This window comes from Halichondria panicea, chromosome 17 (genome assembly GCF_963675165.1).
Source record: "Halichondria panicea chromosome 17, odHalPani1.1, whole genome shotgun sequence".
Lineage (NCBI taxonomy): Eukaryota > Metazoa > Porifera > Demospongiae > Suberitida > Halichondriidae > Halichondria > Halichondria panicea.
This window is the reverse complement of record NC_087393.1, coordinates 3,499,817-3,521,254: the sequence shown is the minus strand read 5'-3', so window position 1 is coordinate 3,521,254 and position 21,438 is coordinate 3,499,817. Positions and strand designations below refer to the sequence as shown.

At 41.0% G+C, this 21,438-nt stretch overlaps 2 protein-coding genes across 2 annotated transcripts; one reads left to right on the top strand and one right to left on the bottom strand.

Annotated features, from left to right (window-relative positions):
• Positions 1–341: 341 nt before the first annotated feature.
• Positions 342–4,488, bottom strand: LOC135351792 (uncharacterized). The gene has a single exon (XM_064550887.1). The coding sequence runs from the start codon at positions 4,338–4,340 to the stop codon at positions 717–719; it is 3,624 nt and encodes a 1,207-aa protein (XP_064406957.1). The 5' UTR covers positions 4,341–4,488; the 3' UTR covers positions 342–716.
• A 4,842-nt stretch (positions 4,489–9,330) lies between these two features.
• Positions 9,331–17,086, top strand: LOC135351791 (eukaryotic translation initiation factor 3 subunit D-like). The gene is made up of 14 exons (XM_064550886.1): positions 9,331–9,543; positions 9,640–9,685; positions 10,152–10,288; positions 11,524–11,609; positions 12,121–12,199; positions 12,463–12,581; positions 12,756–12,891; positions 13,285–13,444; positions 13,978–14,114; positions 14,711–14,796; positions 15,025–15,154; positions 15,290–15,432; positions 16,419–16,620; positions 16,864–17,086. Exons 1-14 carry the CDS (start codon positions 9,385–9,387, stop codon positions 16,972–16,974), a joined length of 1,731 nt encoding a protein of 576 aa, XP_064406956.1. The 5' UTR covers positions 9,331–9,384; the 3' UTR covers positions 16,975–17,086.
• The last annotated feature ends 4,352 nt before the right edge of the window (positions 17,087–21,438 follow it).

The window sequence follows — 21,438 nt, the reverse complement described above, 5'->3', positions numbered from 1 at the left end:
TACAATTCAGTCAATTGGTTTGCATGGTTTATCCATTGTCTTGTTGTTTATGCTCCTTTTCTTGACATGATAGCTTTATATAGCACCCTATTTTAGTTCTTGAAAGTAGTTGGAGACTCTCCCTGCATCACACTCAGCCATAGTAGAGCTGCAAACTTTTGCAAATAACATTGCTACAGCTTGCCACCTGTGCTTTTCGCCACTCAAAATGGCGGACGTATGTAACCACGCCCCCTAATTAATGAGTTTTAGATACTTTTGGCCGGAAGTGGGCGGATCTGCATAACTCTATATACTAAGTGGGTGTGACTCAACCTCTTTTTATATCTGATCTTAGCCTCGAATCCAGGCGCAGTCCCATTAAAAAAAAAAAAAAATTAAATTTTAATCGGCCTGGTCTCGAGGCTAATCTGATAGACTAGGATCAAAAATTAATGTTACCTATGTGCAGTAAATAATTATTAATAGAGAAGTACATACATGGCTGAGTAAATAAATGAGCAATAATTGAGGCAATGATGATTTAGATAATAAATAATCGAGGCAACGATAGTACATGTATCAAGTTGAGGCAATAATGAGAATTACAGATTGCAGTGGAATAAATAATTGAGGCAATGACAATGCGAGTTATTGGAATAAATGATATTGGAATAAATGATTGCGAATTATACATAAATAATAATAATTATTGAGTAAATATGTCAGAGAATCTATTACTTGCAAGTGAGTTTGTGTTCTTTCCAATGAGCCCTTTGACACTCTAGTCCACAGTAGAACACTTTCTGGCACCTGGCACAGCGTTGAGGTTTGGTTGGTTTTCCCCTGCAATATACACATTCCACATTTTTCACTGAGGACTTTTCATTCGACGCTGTAGGTTTACTTTTAGAAGTGCCTGACGACGATTGAGGCTGAAATGTTTTTGCCGATTCTGTCTGCTGTTTTACAATCGAACTGGCAAGAGATTTGCTGACTACAGAGGCAGTTCTCTTGCACTCCAGCTTGTGTTGGCTCCAGTGACTTGCTTGACACTCCTTGCTACAGTAGGAAACCTTCTCACACCCTGTGCACTTCTTGACGTTGCTGGAAGCTTGCTTGCAATTAGTACATTTTGGTATGTCTGTCTCAACTTTGATTGTGCCAGCAATGCTCGAACAATGATGCTTATGCTTCGTCCAATGAGCCTTTTGACACTCTTTACCACAGTACATGGCCTTGTGACACTTGGCACATGATTTAAGAGAAGGGGAAATTTTGTGGCAGTAAGCACAACAGTTGGTGCTAAATTCTTCTTTTTTGGGTTGCTCACATTTCTTGTTTGATTCCATTTTGGACTTCTTACAATTGGGTTTGTGAACGCACTGATTCATTACTTTGCATTTGGTGCTACAGTAGAACACAGAGTAGCATGAGCTGCAATTAGTGTGGTCTGCTTTTAGGGGTTTCTTACATAATGCACAGTGAAGACCCATCTGTATACGGCATGGATCTTGGTACACCGGATACACAACGGCCTGAAAAGATCGATCAAAAAGATCCCAGTTTTCCATAACAGAAGAGTACATTGAAAAAACCGTGTGTGCAGTAGCATTGAAAAAGTAGGACCGAAGAACTTTGAAAGCTTCGTGAGAAAGAACAATTTCCTCAACTTGTTCGCCCAGTTTTTCAAGCACTGCTTCCAATTGACAGGCGGTTTCGTCCCGGAGAGAATCAACAATAATGTAGCTCAGATAGATTGCTGGCACTTTACGGTTGACATCAAACACACGGTTCACAATTTCCACAACACTCAAACAGTCCCCACAGCAATCGGTCACAATCGAGAACAAACAGCGATTGGTGGTGATCAATAATTTCCTGTAGGCCCTTTCGACTTCAAGCAACACTTTAGGCATGTTAGAAACTTTTAGCTCTTTTCGGTACGTCAAATACTTCGTGAAACACTGTATGTTTCCAAAAAACTCAAGTAAAGTCAAGCTGACTTTAATAGGTGGGAAAGAAAAGTGATCTGCAGGATTGACGTAAAACAGCTGGCCACCCTCGTTGTAGTCGTAAGCTCTGCGTGGTGCTTTTATCGTGACTGTCTTGTGTTTCTTTGAACGCTGACAATTAAGTTTGCCATAGACAATTGGAAATGGGTACTGAATAACCGCACTGTAGTTGGCACAAGTTACGTTGATACGAGTACATGGAGATTCTGAAGTTCTCTTTAATTCCAGTTCTGCTGTCAGGAGCTCAGGTTTGTCATGAGCAAGAGAGATAACTGTTTCGAAGCAGTCTCCGTTTGAAGAGTGCTGCATGATACTACCAAGAGAACAAGGCTGGGAATACACTGGTTGAATAGGAGCTTTAGCTCTTGGGATAAGAGGACCACTGACGAGGCAGTCACGTAGGTTTCCATACAGTAGAGACTTGACATGGCCTTCAAAAATGTTTAGTGAGCACCGAGCATTCTCTATAAGTATAAATCTGCAGCCATTGCGAATGAACTCAAGAGGAGCTATGAAGTTGACTTTCAATACCAGGAGATTTTCCGAGCCAACAACACAATCAATTACATGTACGTGACTCTTGTGCACTAATGTTGACAGCTTTGCAGCAGGTACAGGGACTTCAAATTTTCCAATGTAAACAACAAAGAAGGGCTCGCATATCGACAGCTGTTTGACAGGGACGTTCATTTGGAATTGGCCCAGATAGCCAGAGAGGGGAATGCCCAAACACAAAGGACAGGTGGCAATGTCAACAGTGAGGTGGAGATGAAGGCCACTAACAAGGGCTTGGGATTGAATTGACGGCAGATAGCTTCTCAAGTTTCGGCTTTTCTTCAATTCTGAGCATAGCTGGGACCAGAATGCATGTGAGGCAGCAGGGTTAGGCTTGATCCTTGTTGCAAATGTTAGTAACAAGTTAATGGCTGTATCTGTACAAAGCATAGGTACAGGAGGTTGGGCAGAGGGATCGGCTAAACAGCAGTTATGAAAACACTTTAACACAGCTTGACCGATTTCAGGACAGTCAGATATGGAGTTGATCATAAGAGGAGTACCACTGGCTTTTTCCCAAATCAACAGTTTCCTCTCTAACACTGAGTTCTCAGGGACTGGTTGTGACTCTAAACAGAGATGCTCGGATGAAACAATGCTTGAATAGCCTTCTCCTTCATGGTTGATGCATCTGATGCCGCAAATCACAGGAAGAAACTTAGATGAGAATCCGAAAGCAAGCCGAATGTATTCTTCGACAGAAGAAGCGTCACACAGGCATTCACAAGAATTACAAACAAAGAGTCCACCGTCTTCGTTCAACAATTTGCTAGCAGCAAGGACAAGCGCAAGAGGAGCAACTTCATCGAAAACATGTGGAGAAAAAATAACATTGAATGTTTCACCGTCAAATTCGGACTGAAACAGTTCAAAGACATCTTGGCAAGAGAATACAATTGTGATCAATTGTTGCTGTTTTCTAAGAATACTTTCTGTACAAGATATCCAAAGTGAGAATTGCTGAAAGCTGTTGGCTAGAAGAGGTTGCAATTTAAAAGCTTTTGTGGGAATGCTGCTGACATGCTTTCTGTTGAAATCAGTCACATTCATACTTGCTTCCAGCATTTGGTCCACGCTGGAGATATGAACTTGTTGGAAACAACGGAATGGAGATCGAGCCGGGAATATCCTATAGTCTCCTTTATTTTCAAACATGGTCACATTGACAGTGGTGTTTTTCGGCACAATTGCCTCAGTCAAGTTCTCAACGTACACATTTCCTTGTAAATGGTAGGCCTTGTATTCACTGCTCATTACTTTTCGTTTGCCCTCGTTAAGATGCTGCGCCAAACGCCCACTGATCGTGTACAGGCCGAGAAAAGGCAGATCGAATTCTCCTTGTCCAACATGCGGAACGTATTCTCTCTTTCTCCGTTCTTTCATTAGCTTCTTTGTTGCCTCTGGTACTTGGGCCGTGTACCACGAAGACCATACTTGCTTGATATCGACAAGAGTTTCAGTGCAGGGAAACTCTACAAATTGATTCAGTAGGTTATCATTGCTGGTCCAGTTCTCAGAAATATCCAAAAGTGTCTTTAGGGCTTCAAAGAGTATGCGCTTGTGATCAGGCAGTAGCTCATGGCAAAACCAGATGCTCCACATTGCACACAGCCATTTATGTCGACCTGTAGCATCACCAGGCAGATTCAGACAAAGAAACAGAAATAGGATGCTTCTCGCGACTATAGATGGTGATCTGTCATTGAGCACAATATAAAGTCCATCGAAGGTTCCCATCGAGTCAAAGTCAGGATTGAAGTTTTTCCAAATGGTGTAGAAGAGAGAATGCATGTCGTCGGAGTCAGTAACTAAAACATACGGAAACGTCGATTCTAGAGAAGTGTATTCAAGAAAATTCCTTGCTGGGTAATGACCAAACGGATGATAGTTGTCTTGCAGATAGTATCTACTGCCGTGCAGAGAAGGAACTGGACTGGGGTTGTCCATGGCCTGTAAACAAAACAAGAAGTAATCAACTTGAATTGCATGAACAATGTAATGTACTACCCACACAAAACACGACTATCACTAAATGAAGAAACCAGAAATAAATACATGTATGTATGCATGTACTGCCTCTTAATTAAGGCAAGTGGGAATTTGGTCTTTAGCTCCTCCTTCTTTGTGAGCACGGGCAAGATATTTAAAGTCAATAATTACGGCATTAATGATCTGAAACGGAGCAGCTTTGCAGTTCCTTTCTCACTCTTGCAGCTACCAATAGCTAGCGTTCTAGTGCAGAGCTAACTACCAAGTAGGCATAACTTGAGAACGAAGCATTATTTTGCAAATCCACGAATTAAAATCCAAGAAAACATGACTAGAAGCCTATAGAAACTCTTACTTGCACTTCATTTGATCCTTGATCATGAGCAGCTGTAGCAGTCTACACAGACACACACACAAACACTACCGTATACCTCGCTTGCGCATGCGCACTGAGGTATAATTATGAGTATTGCTACTGCTATTGCAGACTTTTCAGAAGAGCACGTAGCCAAACTTGTTTACCGAGTGTTACTACTCTACTTAGTAGTTAGCTCTGCACTAGAACGCTAGCTATCGGTAGCTGCAAGAGTGAGAAGAGAGCTGCAAGGCTCTGCTGATGCAGCCAAAGACTTGAACTTTTGGCATCGATTGTTTTTAACAACAATCATGGTCGATCATTACCCACTCTTTGAGTTTGCATGCATGCAATTAATGCAAAAATGTTCATCATGTATATAAAAACTATTTAAATAGTAGCTTTATGTTATGTAGCTTTGTCATCTCCACCGAGGCATCAGCACCTGCGGTGGTTTCATTGTAGACAAGTTTTACTATATACGCACTATTCTGAAAAGGCTGCAACGGCATTCCAAGAAAGCAAAACTAGGTATAACTCAAGAGCAAAGCAAATTGAAAACATAAAGCTTTTACTTGCACTTTGAGCAGCTATAAATAATATAGCCGTCTACACACACGGACAGTGACACAGAAACAAACAGAATACCTCGCTCGACAGACACAAACAGTATACCTCGTTTACGCATGAGCACAGAGGCATATTAAGTACACACTTATCATTGTACCAATATAACAATTACTATGCGCTTGCGTGTTTCACGAGCAAGCTATAGGCCCTCCCCCTCTTCCCTAATCCTGGCTATGCCACTGCAGAAGGCAATATCCTCAAATCAGGGAAGTTGCATATTATGTATGCAGGCAGGCGTTCTAGGTCAATTTTTCTTTAATATAACATACCGTATTACTAGAATGTTTTGCGAGTATCAAACATTTGCGAACTTTGCGATGGTCGATCAATTTGCAACAATAAAATCCGCAAAACCTAAATTATTACTAGTAAATACACACGATCCTTGCCAGAACGCAATAGTTAGATAGCAAATTTTTTTTCTGCTGATTTGGCTCATTCGCAAAGGTTTTTCACCAGCAAAATATTCTAGTAATACGGTACGGTCTGTTATCTATTGCTGGGTGATAGTGCGCATGCGCTTATTCATTCTCCCATGATCTGGCCAGCATCTGCTTCTAAATGTATCTATGCGAAGCAGCTTAGCTTACTGGTCGAGAAAACTTGCATACTAGTCTGAAGACAAAAGAGGCTCTCATCTACCTTTATGGGTAGTATCGTCGGGATGTCTGAGAGTGGTTCCGTACAGGCTATAGCAAGTCTATGGTTCTTCCAATTGCTGCTTGTGAAGACAACTCGACCGTAGGACCACCGTGAGGTAGATAAGAGCCTTTTCAGACTTCAGACTAGTGTACAAGCCTTCTAGCCCAACGCAAAAAGCCACACAGAACATGGAGATTAAGTATTTCGGAGTGTCTAGTTTATGACATAATTATGCCTCGAGGTGTAGCTGCACGAGGGATACAGTAAAGCTGACTGTGACTGTGTGTGTGTGTGTGTTCCAGCTGTAACTGCTCGCAATGCGACGAAAACTAACAGCTTCTATAGGCTTCTAGCCACATTCTCTTGGATTAGCAAAATAAATTCAGTTATGGCTCATAGTGAAGGCTGTTGCAGTCGCTTCAGAATCTTTTATGTAGCATCATCTGTTCAACTTATGAGTTAGCCTTGCACTAAAGCGCTAGCTTTTTGAAGAGTCAGAAAAGAGCTACTGCCGGCCTACACCACTTTTTCTGCGCATGCTCATTCAATTCCACGTGTATGAGATCCAGACAGAATACAATTTCTTCTTCTTTTCAAGAGGTCCTGGTAGCCACGAAACACTACAATGCTACCTTGTAGATACCGTTGATTAAACGCCAAACACCCATGGTAAAACTTTGTCTTTGTCAATAAACGCCCATCTGCTCATGTATGGCGCGTGGCACTGTGGGTGGAGCTGAATTAGCACGTGGAACCAGTTCCAAGCATGGCAGCATAGAATATAATATTTATGATGGCAGAGAGAAAGATACCGACAGAGGGAGAAACACTACTCCTACGACTTCAAATTTAAGCTGAGAGCTGTGGCAGCAGCTAAAAAGAGCACAATAACTGCTGCTGTGCAAGAGTTTGTAGACATAACAATAAACGCGCGTTTTGAATAAGCGCCCCTTTACAGACTGTGCTATGAAATAAACGCCTGGGCATTTAATCAAGTAAATAGGGTACACAACTACTTCTCTGAATCTCTTTTGTATAATTATTTATTGACAGGAGGTGCAAAATACTTAAACTTCTACATTGTAGATCTACTACATGCAGTTGCTTCTATCCTTGAAGATCATTCATCAACCCATCAGATAGGCGTCTGATTTCCTCTCCTATAATGACTGTCAATTCATGGTCAACAATTTGCAATCAACACTAATAACTATAATCAAGGGCGTATAAAAGAGAGGGCATGCAACAGCAAATGAGCAGAGTTCAAACGTGGGCGGATGAATGTAAACGACTGTGCATGAAATGTCTCTATTTTTAGTTAATACAAATGCACACATTCCTCCGCCCACGTTTGAACTCTGCTAGCTATATGTACTGATAATGGAGTTGCATGCCGTCTCTTCTTTCATACGCCCTTGCTATAATAGTTTTGAGCGAAAGCAAAACATGGCAAGAGGCATTAGCACAGTGCAACTTGCAGCACTCATTTACTACACGTTTGTAGTACAATTACTATGGGTAATTTAAAGCCATGCGCAATCACCCAACCCATCCAATAGATACATGTACCTTACCTTGACCTTGCTAATTTTTGTATATTGAAAATATATTGAAAATAATGTGAGTAATTGTGTTACGGCCTGTGACAACCAACCAAAGATCTTCGTCTTGTTGATAGCGAATGATGCAAGCTGCGCTATGCTAATGCCTCTCATCATGTTTTGCTTTGTTCAAGTATTAGTCTATAATAGAGGTACAATGTATAATAGAGGTACAATGTATATTAGTTTGCTTGGTGATATTTTATTATGCCTCGGTGCGCATGCGCAAGTGAGGTATAGGTAAGTGTGTCTGTGTATCTGTGCATGTGTGTAGACTGCCTACAGCTGCTCAAGGATCAATGAAGTGTAAGTATAGGCTTCTAGTCATGTTTTCATGGATTAATTCGTGGATTTGCAAAATAATGCTTCGTTCTCGAGTTATGCCTAGTTTTGTTTACTTGGAATGCCATTGCAGTCTTTTGAAGAGTGCGTAGCAAAACTTGTTCACCGAGTGTTGCTACTCTACTTAGTAGTTAGCTTTGCACTAGAACACTAGCTATTGGTAGCTACCAGAGGAGGTTCGACAGGTACGGTGCAGCTCAAAACAATTAACCTCAGTAAAAACATACGACGTGGGCGGATAATTATTGCTCAATCAAAGCTAATTGCTTGAGCTGCGCGCGCCTGTCGTACCTCCTCTGGGTAGCTACAAGAGTCAGAAGAAAGCTGCAAGGCTCTGCTGATGCAGCCATTAATTTTAGACTTGAACTGTTGGCATTGATCGTTTTTAACAACAACCATGGTCAATCATTACCCACTCTTTGAGTTTGCATGCAGCAAAATAAAAATGTTCATCATGATATACAATTATAATGTGTGTATAAAAGCAATTATGTAGTAGCTTTATGTTATGTTATGTAGCTTTGGCATCTCCACCGAGGCATCAGCAGATTCAGCACCCGCGGACCGCGGTGCTTTGTTTGACCATGAACTCACACAGTCATTATAGAAAAGGGGAAACAGAAGTCTATCTGATGGCTTGAATGATCTTCAAGGACAGCACGTACCGTATTACTAGAATGTTTTGCGAGTATCGAACATAATTATGTGAACTTTGCGAGGGTTGATCAATTCGCAACAATAAAATTGCGAAACTAAATTAGCATTGGTAAAATACTTGATCGCAATGCTGATTTGGAAGGTTTTTCACACGCAGTACGTGGTCGAGTAGAAGTTTTAATAAGTATTTTGCATTTCCTGAGAAACATTTCCATTTATAGCGCTGCGGTCACAACCTACTCAAACTCGGAGGATATGAACCTGTATATCCTCTGCTACCATGTTTAATGCTAGTAGAGGATATTATTATATATGGTGATCCTACATAGGCATGTACATCTATTGTGACATCATTATTTTGCTTATATCACAATTAATACATGGTTAACAATTAATTGTCAGACAACATGCTGGATGAGTAAGTCTAGTTAATTCTTGCCTTGTGTATTTGTGCTTGCGCTTCAAGTGTACAGCACTTTGACTTTCAACTTTTAGTAGAGCAGCTGCAGGATCCGGCAGGTAAGAAGCCACGTGCATGGGTGATATTGCGCATGTGCAAACTTGATTGGGAAGTTTCCACCACGTGGACCCGCCCACACTCAAATACAGAGAGCCGGCCATGGAAGGTACCGATACCATGACCAGTGAGGAAGTCAAGCCCAAGTTCTCCTTCCCCATTGTGCCTGGGAACCCCTCGGGCTGGGGCCCGTGTGACCTCCCAGAGCAGTTCAAAGATGTTCCCTACCAGCCCTTCTCCAAAGCAGACAGAGTGGGCAAGGTTCATATGAAGCACACTTGAAAATAGTACTATGATAGTATCTAGCCATTTTGTATCATGAGCAGCTGCTTACCATAACTAACTCACATTGTGTAGGTGGCAGATTGGTCTGGAAGTATGTACCAGGACCGACGAACAGCAAGTATGTTATAATTAACTTATACATGCGCACATATATAAAATGGAATCAGGTGGCATATACGGCACCGGATGTGGAAATGCCCTAATTTTTGTTATTTTCCCTAAGCTAACCCGAACCCCCTCCCCCTTCAAAATTACATCCGGTGCCGTATATGCCACCTGACCCATAAAATGGTGTTGTTGGGCAGTGATGATTTGCACTGGGTTATGATTAATATTTGATTATACCCTGTCATCTAGTCTGAGCCCAAAGTAAGTGTAACCTTATTAGGCCTACAGTATCTGTGCGAACACAATCTTAGTTCAGTAACAATGAAATAAAATTTGCTTATTCACAAGCAATAACTCGGAACCTATCATTATTAATTAGTGTTGCGTACCTGTGTATGTACATAGCCCATAATTATGTGGATTATTGTAGATCTTCATGTAAAATTATAATTATAATAACCACACCCACCCCTCAGATAAGTACGGTAACACGTACGGGCAGGGTGGGCAACAATATGCCTACCGTCACGAGGAGGATGAGTCCTCCTTCCAACTGGTGGACACGGCCAAGGTCAAGGCCAACACCTCTCATCGCAGACCAAAGTACAATCAGGTGAGCAGTCACAAATGTGAGCTGCATTACTTTACAGTCACCTGACTATAGTTATAGCTTCAAATACGACCTGGTATACACTGTTTACACATGTGCCAATGGTGTAGTAACATTTTCAGTAAAACTGCCAGTAAATTTGTGGAGCAATCTGCATAATGAAGATAAAGAAGGTAGAGAGTACAGCCACGTACTTTTGTCGTTGCCTCGAGCTGTTTGTCATTTTGGACCAGGTCATGCTTTCCAGCACAAGAGAGAGCGTAGGAAGAGAGCATCAGAAAATTCACTGATATGACACCAGCACTTATACATGTAGAACTAGATTGCTAACGTGACACGGAATATACGAAATAGGTTTACAGAACAAGTATTACCGTATATGCTCGATCAGAGGCCACACTCAAATAGTAGCCGCCCTTGCTAGCTTAATGAAACATTTAGTAGCCGCAGTGAACTTTGACTCTAGTATTTCTGTGCGTGGCAGCCAAACGAAATTATTATATGTACGTAGCTACTAGGTACAGGTAGTGCTTCACAAAGACTTTCTCGTGGCAGAGTTAATGCAGGTGAAAATAACTTTTGCTGACAAACTAAAGGTTGTTGAATTCGCTGGAGCTAAAAAACGCCGCTCTTGCCTCCTCTTCCAGTAAAATGAAACTTTTAGTAGCCGCGGCTCCTGATCAAGCATATACGGTAGTTATCGCCCAGCACGAGTCCAACATGCAAAATATTGCACTGGAGCAACATAATGCCCGAGGGCCGCCTGCAGAGTAATCTCCTATATTTTGGGTAATAGTTCGCATCACACCTACACACACACAAAACACTACACTCACAAATCAACGCAGCGTCTTTCAATGGTGTTGTTGGGCAGTGATGATTTGCACTGGGTTATGATTAATATTTGATTATACCCTGTCATCTAGTCTGAGCCCAAACTATAGCAATTCCAATTCCAGTTGTAAAATGAAATGTACCTATATGTATATAATATTCCGTATTATCATGAGCAACTGAGTATAAGTATTACTCTTATCTACTCTTGGTATTACCTACCAGTACTGGAATGTTTTGCGAGTAAAAACTCTTTGCGAAAGAGCCAAACCAGCAGAAAATGTACCCATGGCATTTGTACCCTGAGTATCAGAGCCATCATGGTACAAGTACTAATAATTATTAGTATGTACATTGTAATGATCTCACTGAATTACTTGTCCATTGGTTGACACGTACTGCAGCAAAAGATTCGTCGTGATCGTGAGAAGAGAGAGGAGCGAAGGATGGGTGGGAAGCAGCAAATCGCCAAGGGGAAGCTGAAAGAACGGTAATCAATCGCAAGTTGTCATGTGATATATACAGGGGGGTGCCCTGGGATTTCCCCCTGGCAATATATGAAAAATTAATGATCTCATACCAAATTGTGGTGTTTTACAGTGAAGGAATAATTATAGATATACATGAAACTTAAATAGAGAACAGAATGATTCATTATCCTCGAGACGAAAACCGCAAAATTAGTCAGTAGAAAAGGTCATTTTTAAGCTGCGGCTTTTTCCCGAAATTCAGCAACCTCGCTATTCCGGCCAAGCTGCATGGTCCCAAGGGTGACCGGATTAACGAGAGCCTACTGTATACAATTATTATTATAATACGTACCCTTTGAAATTTAAACCTTGCAACATAAGCAATAGGTTCTGACATTAGAACACACTTGAGATCATTTTTTCAGGCGAGGTAAAGACAGTAAAAATAGACTAAAGTTTTAAGTACAAAAACCTCCAAATTGCACCTTAGACAATTATGAAACCCTGAATGGTTTGACTGTTTTGCCACAGAGATCGCTGGAGGCAGCAGCAGCACAAAAGAATTAAGAAGTTTATGAGACTAGGGTCTCACTATGACAGGTCGAATCAGGTGAGTTAGACACTTTTGGGACGTACATGTATGGTTTATTGAGGTGTCCTTACTTCAGGGGTGAATTTCTAGGTAATCAGTTGGGACTTGGTTGATTGTCTTGATTATGCCGTTTCCTTTTTTCTGGAAGTCCACTAAGTCTGGTCATTTTGCACTGGAGCAAGCACAATAGTATATTATTACCAGCCTATTAATTTTCTTTAAAATACCCTTCCTCAATTTTGATTGGACGAGAATGTACGAAGTGATTCCAACACTTGCAGGTCCCGATCAAGCCTCGGGCACCCTCAGTCAGTGTGAAGCACGACTGGCCAGTGGTCAGTGAGATCGACTTTACACAACTCGGGAAACTCCATCTAAAACCAGAAGAGCCTACTGAACTGTAAGTTTGGACAATCCCCTTCCTACTCTGCTACATACCCTGTACATGTATACTATACGTTTGTCTTTGCCAACAAAACGTTTGTATTGTAGGCTAGCTTACAGCATACTGTGTGCCTAGTAGAATAGTCTGGTGTCATGATGTCATGTACACGCATTTACTTACAATTTTTAGGCGGTTGTGTGGATCTCTTGGTTGCTATGACATCGGTATGGAGAAACGTGTTTCCCTGAGGAATCCCACTCGACTACAGACGTACAACAGAATTTTCCACAAAGTGACTACAACAGATGACCCCATCATTAGGAAGGTGTGCTGTTAATAAAATAATGTTGTAAGTGTATTTAGAACTCCTCTTTAAATTTAAATTTACCGTGCAACTGTAATACCAGAGAAGGTACTACATGCAGGAGCAATTAGAGCACTTTAATTAGATTTTGTTCACGTGTAGGCCTAGGTTTTTTAATGCTGAGTCAGCTAATCAAGCGTCATTTTAATTAGAAAATCAAGTCTAATTGCTCTTGCATGTCGTACCTCCTCTATGTAATACCCACAAAATAATAATAAAGGGGTTAACGTACTGTACATACAAATAAAATTAGCCTATCGTTGTAAACCACATCGTTCGTGCCTCTAACTCACCAAATTTAAGTTCATTTAAACATGCTATTAACTACACACACACACGCACACGCACACGCAGCTTGTGAAGAGTCCTGAGTGTGCTGATGTAAAGGTGTTTGGAACGGACATTATTCTCTCGACCCTAATGACCTGTTCTCGCTCCAAATATTCCTGGGACATTGTGGCCACTCGGATAGGGCAACACCTCTTCTTCGACAAAAGAGACGACTCTCAGTTTGGTGAGATCCAAAACCCTAGCTCTCTCAATGCGTGCAAAACATGCTAACCGACTTTTGGGGTGGATCATTATGCCTACAAATGAATGCCTAATGGCCTGACATTTTGGGGGTAGGTTACGTATAACTAGTATTTTACAAATTAACAAGAAGTAAAACTTATTTTAGTAAACAAGGGTGTTTGTTTCCTCGAAGAGACCACATAAAGTTCTCTTTCTATTGTTGCAGTAATAACAGTGTTACGTGTATGTACATGTACGTCACAATGTGACTTTGTGTAGGACAAGTTCACTGTTAAGACCTAATGAAAAGAATAGAAAGGGTTGCAGGGAAGAATGTTTGTGCCTATTGTTGCGTGCTTGGTCGCCCGATTCTAGATGAAAATGTGTTCTCATAATTATTATCATCATAAATAATTATGATTTTAGTCTGTAATGGTGTCTCTTTTTTCCCCTATAGACCTTTCTCGTAGTATAGTATATAGTAGATATTGTTTCAGTGTGTACATGTACCTGTGTGTACATGACTCCACCCAGATCTACTGACCGTGAGCGAGACATCTAAAGAACCCCCCCAAGACGTAGAGGATGTGAAAAACCCTATGAACTTACCAAATAACCTCGCCATTGAGGCCACCTACATCAACCAGAACTTCTCACAACAGATTCTCCTGGTGAGGGGTGTGGCTTGAATGTGTGTGGACAGGAAGTGAAGTGCATTAATTGATTTGCTAGTGGTTTGTGGACAGAGAAATGTCTGAATGGTAGAAAGATATGTACATACCGTATTTACTTGATTAAACGCCCTCCTTGAATAAACGCCCAGGGTAAAAGCTCTGTCTTTGTCAATAATCGCCCATCTTGAATAATCGCCCATGTATGGGGTGTGGCACTGTGGGTGGAGCTGAAATAGCACGTGGAACCAGTTGCAAGCGTGGCAGCATAGAATAAAAATACTTTTTTACGATGCATCGATGGCAGAGAGTGAGATACCGACACAGAGGGCACTCCTATGACTTAAATTTAAGCTGAGAAACAGATTTAAGCTGAGACAGCAGCCCAAGAAGAGCACAATAGCTGCTGCTGTGCAAGAGTTTTGGAGGAGACATAACAATAAACGCCCTCTTGGATTAAACGCCCTCTCTAAAGACTTCGATCTGAAATAAACGCCCGGGCTTTTAATCAAGTAAATACTGTATATATACGATTTAAGAACTGCTCACCGCCGTAAAGTATATGTTAAAAACAAACAACCTACCCTCCCACACAGGAGGGCCCTGGACGGACAGTTGACCTCAATGAGCCCAACCCTTTTGCTGGAGACGAGCCAGAACAGATTGCTTCAGTGGGATATAGGTGGGCGGAGTATTAATTGTGTGTCCACAAAGGGCCTGGACTGTGATGAATTCTACCTCCCACCTACATGTATGCTTTCTACACACAGTGCTTACTCAATGAATTTTGATATTTCATTTCTCAAAACGCTATAGAATTCAAATGGATAATGACATTCATGATACAGCTATGGTGTTTCTACAATAGGTTATTATCATGCCCTGCATGTACAATGTGTCATACTTGTAGGTACATGAAGTGGGACCTTGGTGGTGGAGTGGGACTGGTTGCTAGGTGTGAATACGATGCCGTAATGCCCTATCATGGTCAGAAGAAAGTATTCATCAATGTCAAGGCACTCAATGAGTGGGACCCAAAGGTGAGGCTGTATTCAGTCTGTGTATGGGCATCTCTCTTCCCAACTGAATTCAATAATTTCACCTTTTTGGAGTGAGCGTGGTTAATCCAAACATTTTTTACTCTCAATTGCATAATTATACTCTCTCCCTCGCAGCAATGTGGTGGTGTAGAGTGGCGTATGAAGCTGGAGTCACAGAAAGGAGCTGTGTTTGCTACAGAGCTGAAGAACAACAGCTTCAAGATTGCTAAGTGGGCCATGAGTTCCCTGCTGGCTGGGTCGTCCTTCATCAAGTTCGGGTGAGCAAATTAAATGTATTCACTGCATACATGTACATAAGGCATGATAACAATCCTTTATAATCTCGGAGAATCGTTTAAATTTGTACAAGCTTTTAATGTGTGTGGCTGTCTGCAGAAGCATTAATGAAACCCTGTGGAGTGATTCATCATTAGTTGTATGTAAATCTCACTAGGTCAGTACTATAAGTCCTGGATATTGTGTTATTATGCCTCGGTTGCGCATGCGCAGCAGGTATGTTTTCAAACTCGTGTAGCACCATCTGATAATCAGCTCTGCACTAGAACGCTAGCTACAAGAGTGAAAAAAGAGCTGTAAAGCCACACGTACTGTTTCTTGAGCTTATAATTACTGTAACAGACTTTCAAGTTTGGTATCTTTTTTAGCAACAAGCGTGGTCGACCATTCCCGCTCCTTAGTAAATGGGCACGATGTATTCATTTTAATATAGCCTGAAGTGCTAGTACAGTAGACTCTTGCTATTCCGGCTCTCTGAAGTACGGCCACCTCGATATACCGGCCATTTGGCTTGGCACGGAATGCTAGCTATATGTTTACTGCACAAAACTCACCCTGAAGTACGGCCACTCGCTATTCCGTTTACCGGCCAGTGCTGGCTGTCCCAAACAAGGTTTTCAATGTAATTTTATACGTATATTACGGCCGGATATGACGTTTTGGGTGTGGTTTAGCAAATAAAATTGTATTACACTTAAATAGAGAACAGAATGATTCATTATCCTTCATTATCCTCGAGACAAGAACCGCAAAAGTAGTCATTAGATACGAGGTAAGGTCGTTTTTAAGCCGAGATACAGCCACCTCGCTATTCCGGCCAAGCTGCATGGTTCCAAGGGTGACCGGATTAACGAGAGTCTACTGTACTGGAAGTAGCTTCATTGCTACTCACAGTCACCTACTTTGCAATCTCCACACTTACACATGACGTACATATACATGTACATTACCCTCACTCCGCATGCAGGTATGTTGCTCGCAGAAATCCAAGAGACTCCAATTCTCACCATATTGTGGGCATTCAGACTGTGAAGCCATTGGAACTGGCTCAGCAGACCTCACTGGACGTGGGGAATGCTTGGGGGGTCCTTAGAGCTATCATTGACATATGCTTCCAACAGCCATACGATCCCACAAAAAAGCTTCTTATTCTCAAGGATCCCAATCAGGTATTCATGTGTGGCAGTCAGTTTGTCGTTAATGGTTTCCCACTCCACCCTCATTGTCATGACATGCCGTTCCTTGATGATTCAAAGGTCACATAACGTTAAGACTTCTAACTGTAGATCCTGAAAATATTATAAAAAGTCATACATACTTCACAAAAATTAAAGCAATGTATATAATTATATACATGTACCCACTATCACACCACACCCATTGACCCCATCGACCCCATCCCACACACACAGCAAGTGATTCGGTTTTACTCTATCCCCATGGATACATTCGAGGAGACGGATGATGAGTCATCGTCCTCAGAGGAAGAGAGCTCAGAAGATGAAGAACACGAAGTAAATTAAATTGTTACTTAGCAACAGTACTTGTAGGGTTATGTTCATGTGAATCAGATGGCAATTATGATGAAAATAATTATTGTAAGTCTTTTCCATAATAATGGCTTTTTATAGTTAACATATGAAATAGAGGTAGAGCATGGCCGCCAGATATACTGGGCAAAATTCCTGTATCTATACCAAAGATACATGCATCTGTAATTATAGAGCTGTGGTGTACCATATACGCTTGATCAGAGGCCGCTTTCAAATACCGTAGAGCGTGTAATTTTCGAGGCACTTATTCGTTACATGTGTTTGAATGACTGCTTACCGGGAGCCACGCCTTTTATCTTTACATGTTATAGCAGATAATTCTATATAAAGAACAATTTTCGTGTACAGGATTGCTAAGTATTTTGGTAGGAACTTTTCCCCACCATGTTGAACTTTGGCCCCAAAAAGCTTCAGTATGACCTCAGGTCTCTCCTGAGAGGGGTTGCTTTACATTGAAGTCATTGTAGTTTCAATCTGGACCTGAGCTCTTGGCCGTTATATAGCATGTGGTTGCTAAGGTGGTTGTTATAATGGATCCACTGTAAAAACGAAGCATACTTTCACAACCAAGACTAAAGTTATCGCCATCAATTACTTTATTCAATTGCAACCTCACATTCTAGTTAACCTCATCCTATAGTATTATTTTTTCCACATGATACATAAATTAATGTTCTTTACATACACATAAGCAATTGCTAGTTAACAACCTTTCCCATTATTGATCTAATAATCTGTGTGCAGCATTTTATCGAGACAAATTTGTATATTGTGTCATTAACGATCTTTACCGTATAATTATGCTGTAATAAAACACAATGCAACATTACAAAATAATATTGTTCTGAATCTTAATTTTCGGTCCTCCACTTGTTAGCTCAAAAGATAAGCACTATCACTGTTGTTCAGGGTCTCTTCTATAATAATTATTAACCCGAGGCGCGTGGGCGGCCACGGGTTATAGTAGTCTGTCTGTTTGTTTGTTTGTTTGTGATGGGATTTTCTACTCACCTGGATGCCACAGCGGTGCGTTTACAGCATGTATAGCCTTCACAAAACAGTATCTCGGTTTAAATAGTGGCAGATTTTGATGTTAAAGCTTCTTTGTCGAGCAAAAGCTAAGAAGCTTGAACTTGCATGTTGGCACTAGCTAGCTACACGTGGCTTTGATTACGTAGTTGCAGCTGAAGTGATCCGTACCTGGAACAATTGATAGTAGAAAGCTAAAATTGTGACTGGTTGTTGGCTGACTCTGGATCCTATATACTCCAGCCTGGCAGGAGCCATATATACCTCTCTAAGTCTAAGACTCCAGGCTTCTTTGCTGTGATCCCAGTCCACAGCACATGTTTCATGTGACATGTACCACTCAATGTTTCAGCATGCCTCCAGTCTGATTTAGTTTTATTGCTCTTGAGTTGCTGTGCTAGTCATATATGCTACATGCACTGCATCATCACTCTTCTGGTTTCTTTATTATCATGTCACCAGCCGAGGGTTTGCACTTTAGTGCTCTAGTTATAGTCAGTTCTGTGTGCATGCTCCACTTGTGCTTGAGGGTAGGCTGTGATGATCGGGTCTGGTAGAGAGTTGTATATAATAGGAGGGACGAGATAGATGAGTCGGATATAGATTCAGTACTATCAAAAGTGTCGTACATGTAAGATGGGTGGATTCAAAACTACTATATGGTTAGGATTGATGTGTACACAAAACTGCTAGTGAGACACTAAGCCTGTTGCCACGGAAATTTAGTCCGTCACCATTGGCAACATCAAGACAAGGCTGAACAGATGATTGCTTCTTGAATTGCAGAAAAGCTGAACCTAAAATAAATAGAGTAGGTAGTGGATATTATTAATGGAGAGCATCAAACAAAAGTTGCATTATACCGTATGGCGGGTTATTTTCGAGACACTAAATTTTGTGGCTACATTTACCTCTATTTAGAACGCAACATCAAAAAATAATTATCAACGCAGCTGTCGCTACTTTTAGACGTCAGAAAATTGCTAAAGCTCCTGGGTGTCGCACATTTGGAGGGTCGCCTTAAATCGAGGTCTTATGGTAGGCATGCAGGATGTGTGAAACCACATAATTAGATTTGCCAAATCTACAGCTGTTTGCATAGACTTTGCAAAATACTAAATCCCTAATACAGCATAAAGCGTTAATTGGTAGTTTATGAGTTCCCATAGTCTAGTTCTAGAAGCCATCATTGCTCTTTCTATATACTACATGCATGCATGTACATGTATTTATACTATTTGTTTGCAGGTTTGTGGTAATGCTTTAGTATCTGTGCAAACAGCTGTAGTGTAGCTAGCTGTGCAGCTGTGCCGGGGTTTCACAACTTACTTCAAACACTTGTGCGTGCCGTGCCATACAGCTGTTTGCAAAGACAGCAAAATACATGTACTAAATCCTATAATACAGGCTAAAATCCTTATCATTAACAAAATCACCATACAATGTTGCTATGCAAACAACATGTATATAGTCTTGAGCAATGATGGCTTCCAGAACTTGTACATACTAAAATGGTACATGTACTTTTTGAGGGCTAATATTTTCTGGCTAAACTGCGAGATAAAATTAGACCTTTGAACAAAATTATCTGCTATAAGGTGGTATCAATGGTAGATGCTCTTAACTACTCTTGGTGGTATGGAAACTCAAATGGATTTGAAGTGGAGAATGGGCTGGGACTAGCTTACATATACCAGCAGATATACCTGTATCACACATGTAGCTACTAATCTGTCCACTGCATTATGGAAAGCATTGTGAAGGCTGAACAGCATGCAAGTCTCAGCATAAAGCGTTAATTGGTAGGTCCCCACTGTTCTATGAGTTCCCATAGTCTAGTTCTAGAAGCCATCATTGCTCTTTTTTATTTATAACTACATGTATATACTATACATGCATGTACATGTATTTATACTATTTGTTTGCAGGTTTGTGGTAATGCAGTGAATGATTCAGTATTTTGCCAATGTCTGTGCAAACAGCTGTTACAGTATAGTGTAGCTAGCCCGTGCAGCTGTGCCAGGTTTCACTAGCCTCGTTCCCAGGCCTTACTTTTTCTTGCTGTTGTCACTGTTCATCCATAAACAAGACATAGTGAGGCAGCAAGGAAAGAAATGGGCGTAAAGTTAAGAAAAAGTAAGGCCTGGTTTGGGAAATCGCGTGATCCACAAGGATTTTTATGAACGTGGGCGATATGTAGCCCACAATCGTGACGTAAGGTATTCTCCCACGCATTCAGAGTAAGACTGTACTGTACTGCACTAGCACTGAGACAACCACCAAGGTCAGATCAGAGAACCAGCGTGGCCAGCTCTGGTGGCAGTAGCTACCTGCTATATGATAATGATGACTAAGCTATTCTACTATAGCATGTAGAAAGACACAAGAAAAGGTAATAGTGATAGAATCTAAACACACAATCTAGACTAGTAGATCATCTAGCTAAGCCTAAGGTATAGCTAGCTATAGTGCTTGCAAACTTCCAGTTCCAAGTCCATGTCCAGCTTGCTGCAGGCAAAGTTTTATTAGTCGTAGACCTCTGCGTGGGCAGTCCAACATCTCTAGCTCAGTATGCCCACGCTCATTTTCACCCTTCTACCACCCTTCTACCCTCACGCGACTTCCCGATACAGGCTCTCCTTTTTCCTAACTTTACGTCTATTTCTTTCTTTATTCCTCCAATTAATACCGTATTTTATCTCATTGAACGAATAATACAGTATTTTATCTTATTGAACGATTGTGATAAAGAACAGAAAAAGGAGAGCCTGTGTAGAGGCTAAGGTTTCACAACTTACAGTACTACAAACACTTGTGGCGTGCCATACAGCTGTTTACATAAAATCCTAATACAGCCTAAATTCCTTATCATTACCACAAAATCACCATACAATGTTGCTATGCAAACAACGTGTAGTCTTGAGCAATGATGGCTTCCAGAACTTGTACACACTAAATGGTACATGTACTTTTTGAGGGCCAATATTTTCTGGCTAAACTGCGAGATAAAATTAGACCCTTGAACAAAATTACCCGCTATATATAGGTGGTATCAATAGTAGATGCTCTTAGCTACTTTTGGTATATATGGAAACTCAAATTTCTCTCAAATAAACAATGGGGTTTCACTAAAGGAAAATCCACCACAGGTGCGCTGCTTACGGCAGTGCACAATTGGCACAAACTTCTTGAAGATGGTCAGAGTGTATGTGCAGTCTTTTTTGATTTCAAAAAGGCATTTAACAATGTTCCTCACTCGATATTGATGAGTATATAAGCTAATCAATTTGAACTTAGATCCCCATCTGATATATCTTGGATAGCAAGCTACCTCAGGAATAGATTACAATAATTTTGTCGAAGTTATCTGTAAATACATGACTATATCAAGAAAATTCAGCCCGC

Coding starts and splice junctions, on each gene's coding strand:
- LOC135351792 (XM_064550887.1), bottom strand. CDS start 4,340: ATGCATTCTCTCTTCTACACCATTTGGAAAAACTTCAATCCTGACTTT.
- LOC135351791 (XM_064550886.1), top strand. CDS start 9,385: ATGGAAGGTACCGATACCATGACCAGTGAGGAAGTCAAGCCCAAGTTC. Junction 12,200..12,462: donor ACTATGACAGGTCGAATCAG/GTGAGTTAGACA, acceptor CAACACTTGCAG/GTCCCGATCAAGCCTCGGGC. Junction 12,892..13,284: donor ATGACCCCATCATTAGGAAG/GTGTGCTGTTAA, acceptor ACGCACACGCAG/CTTGTGAAGAGTCCTGAGTG.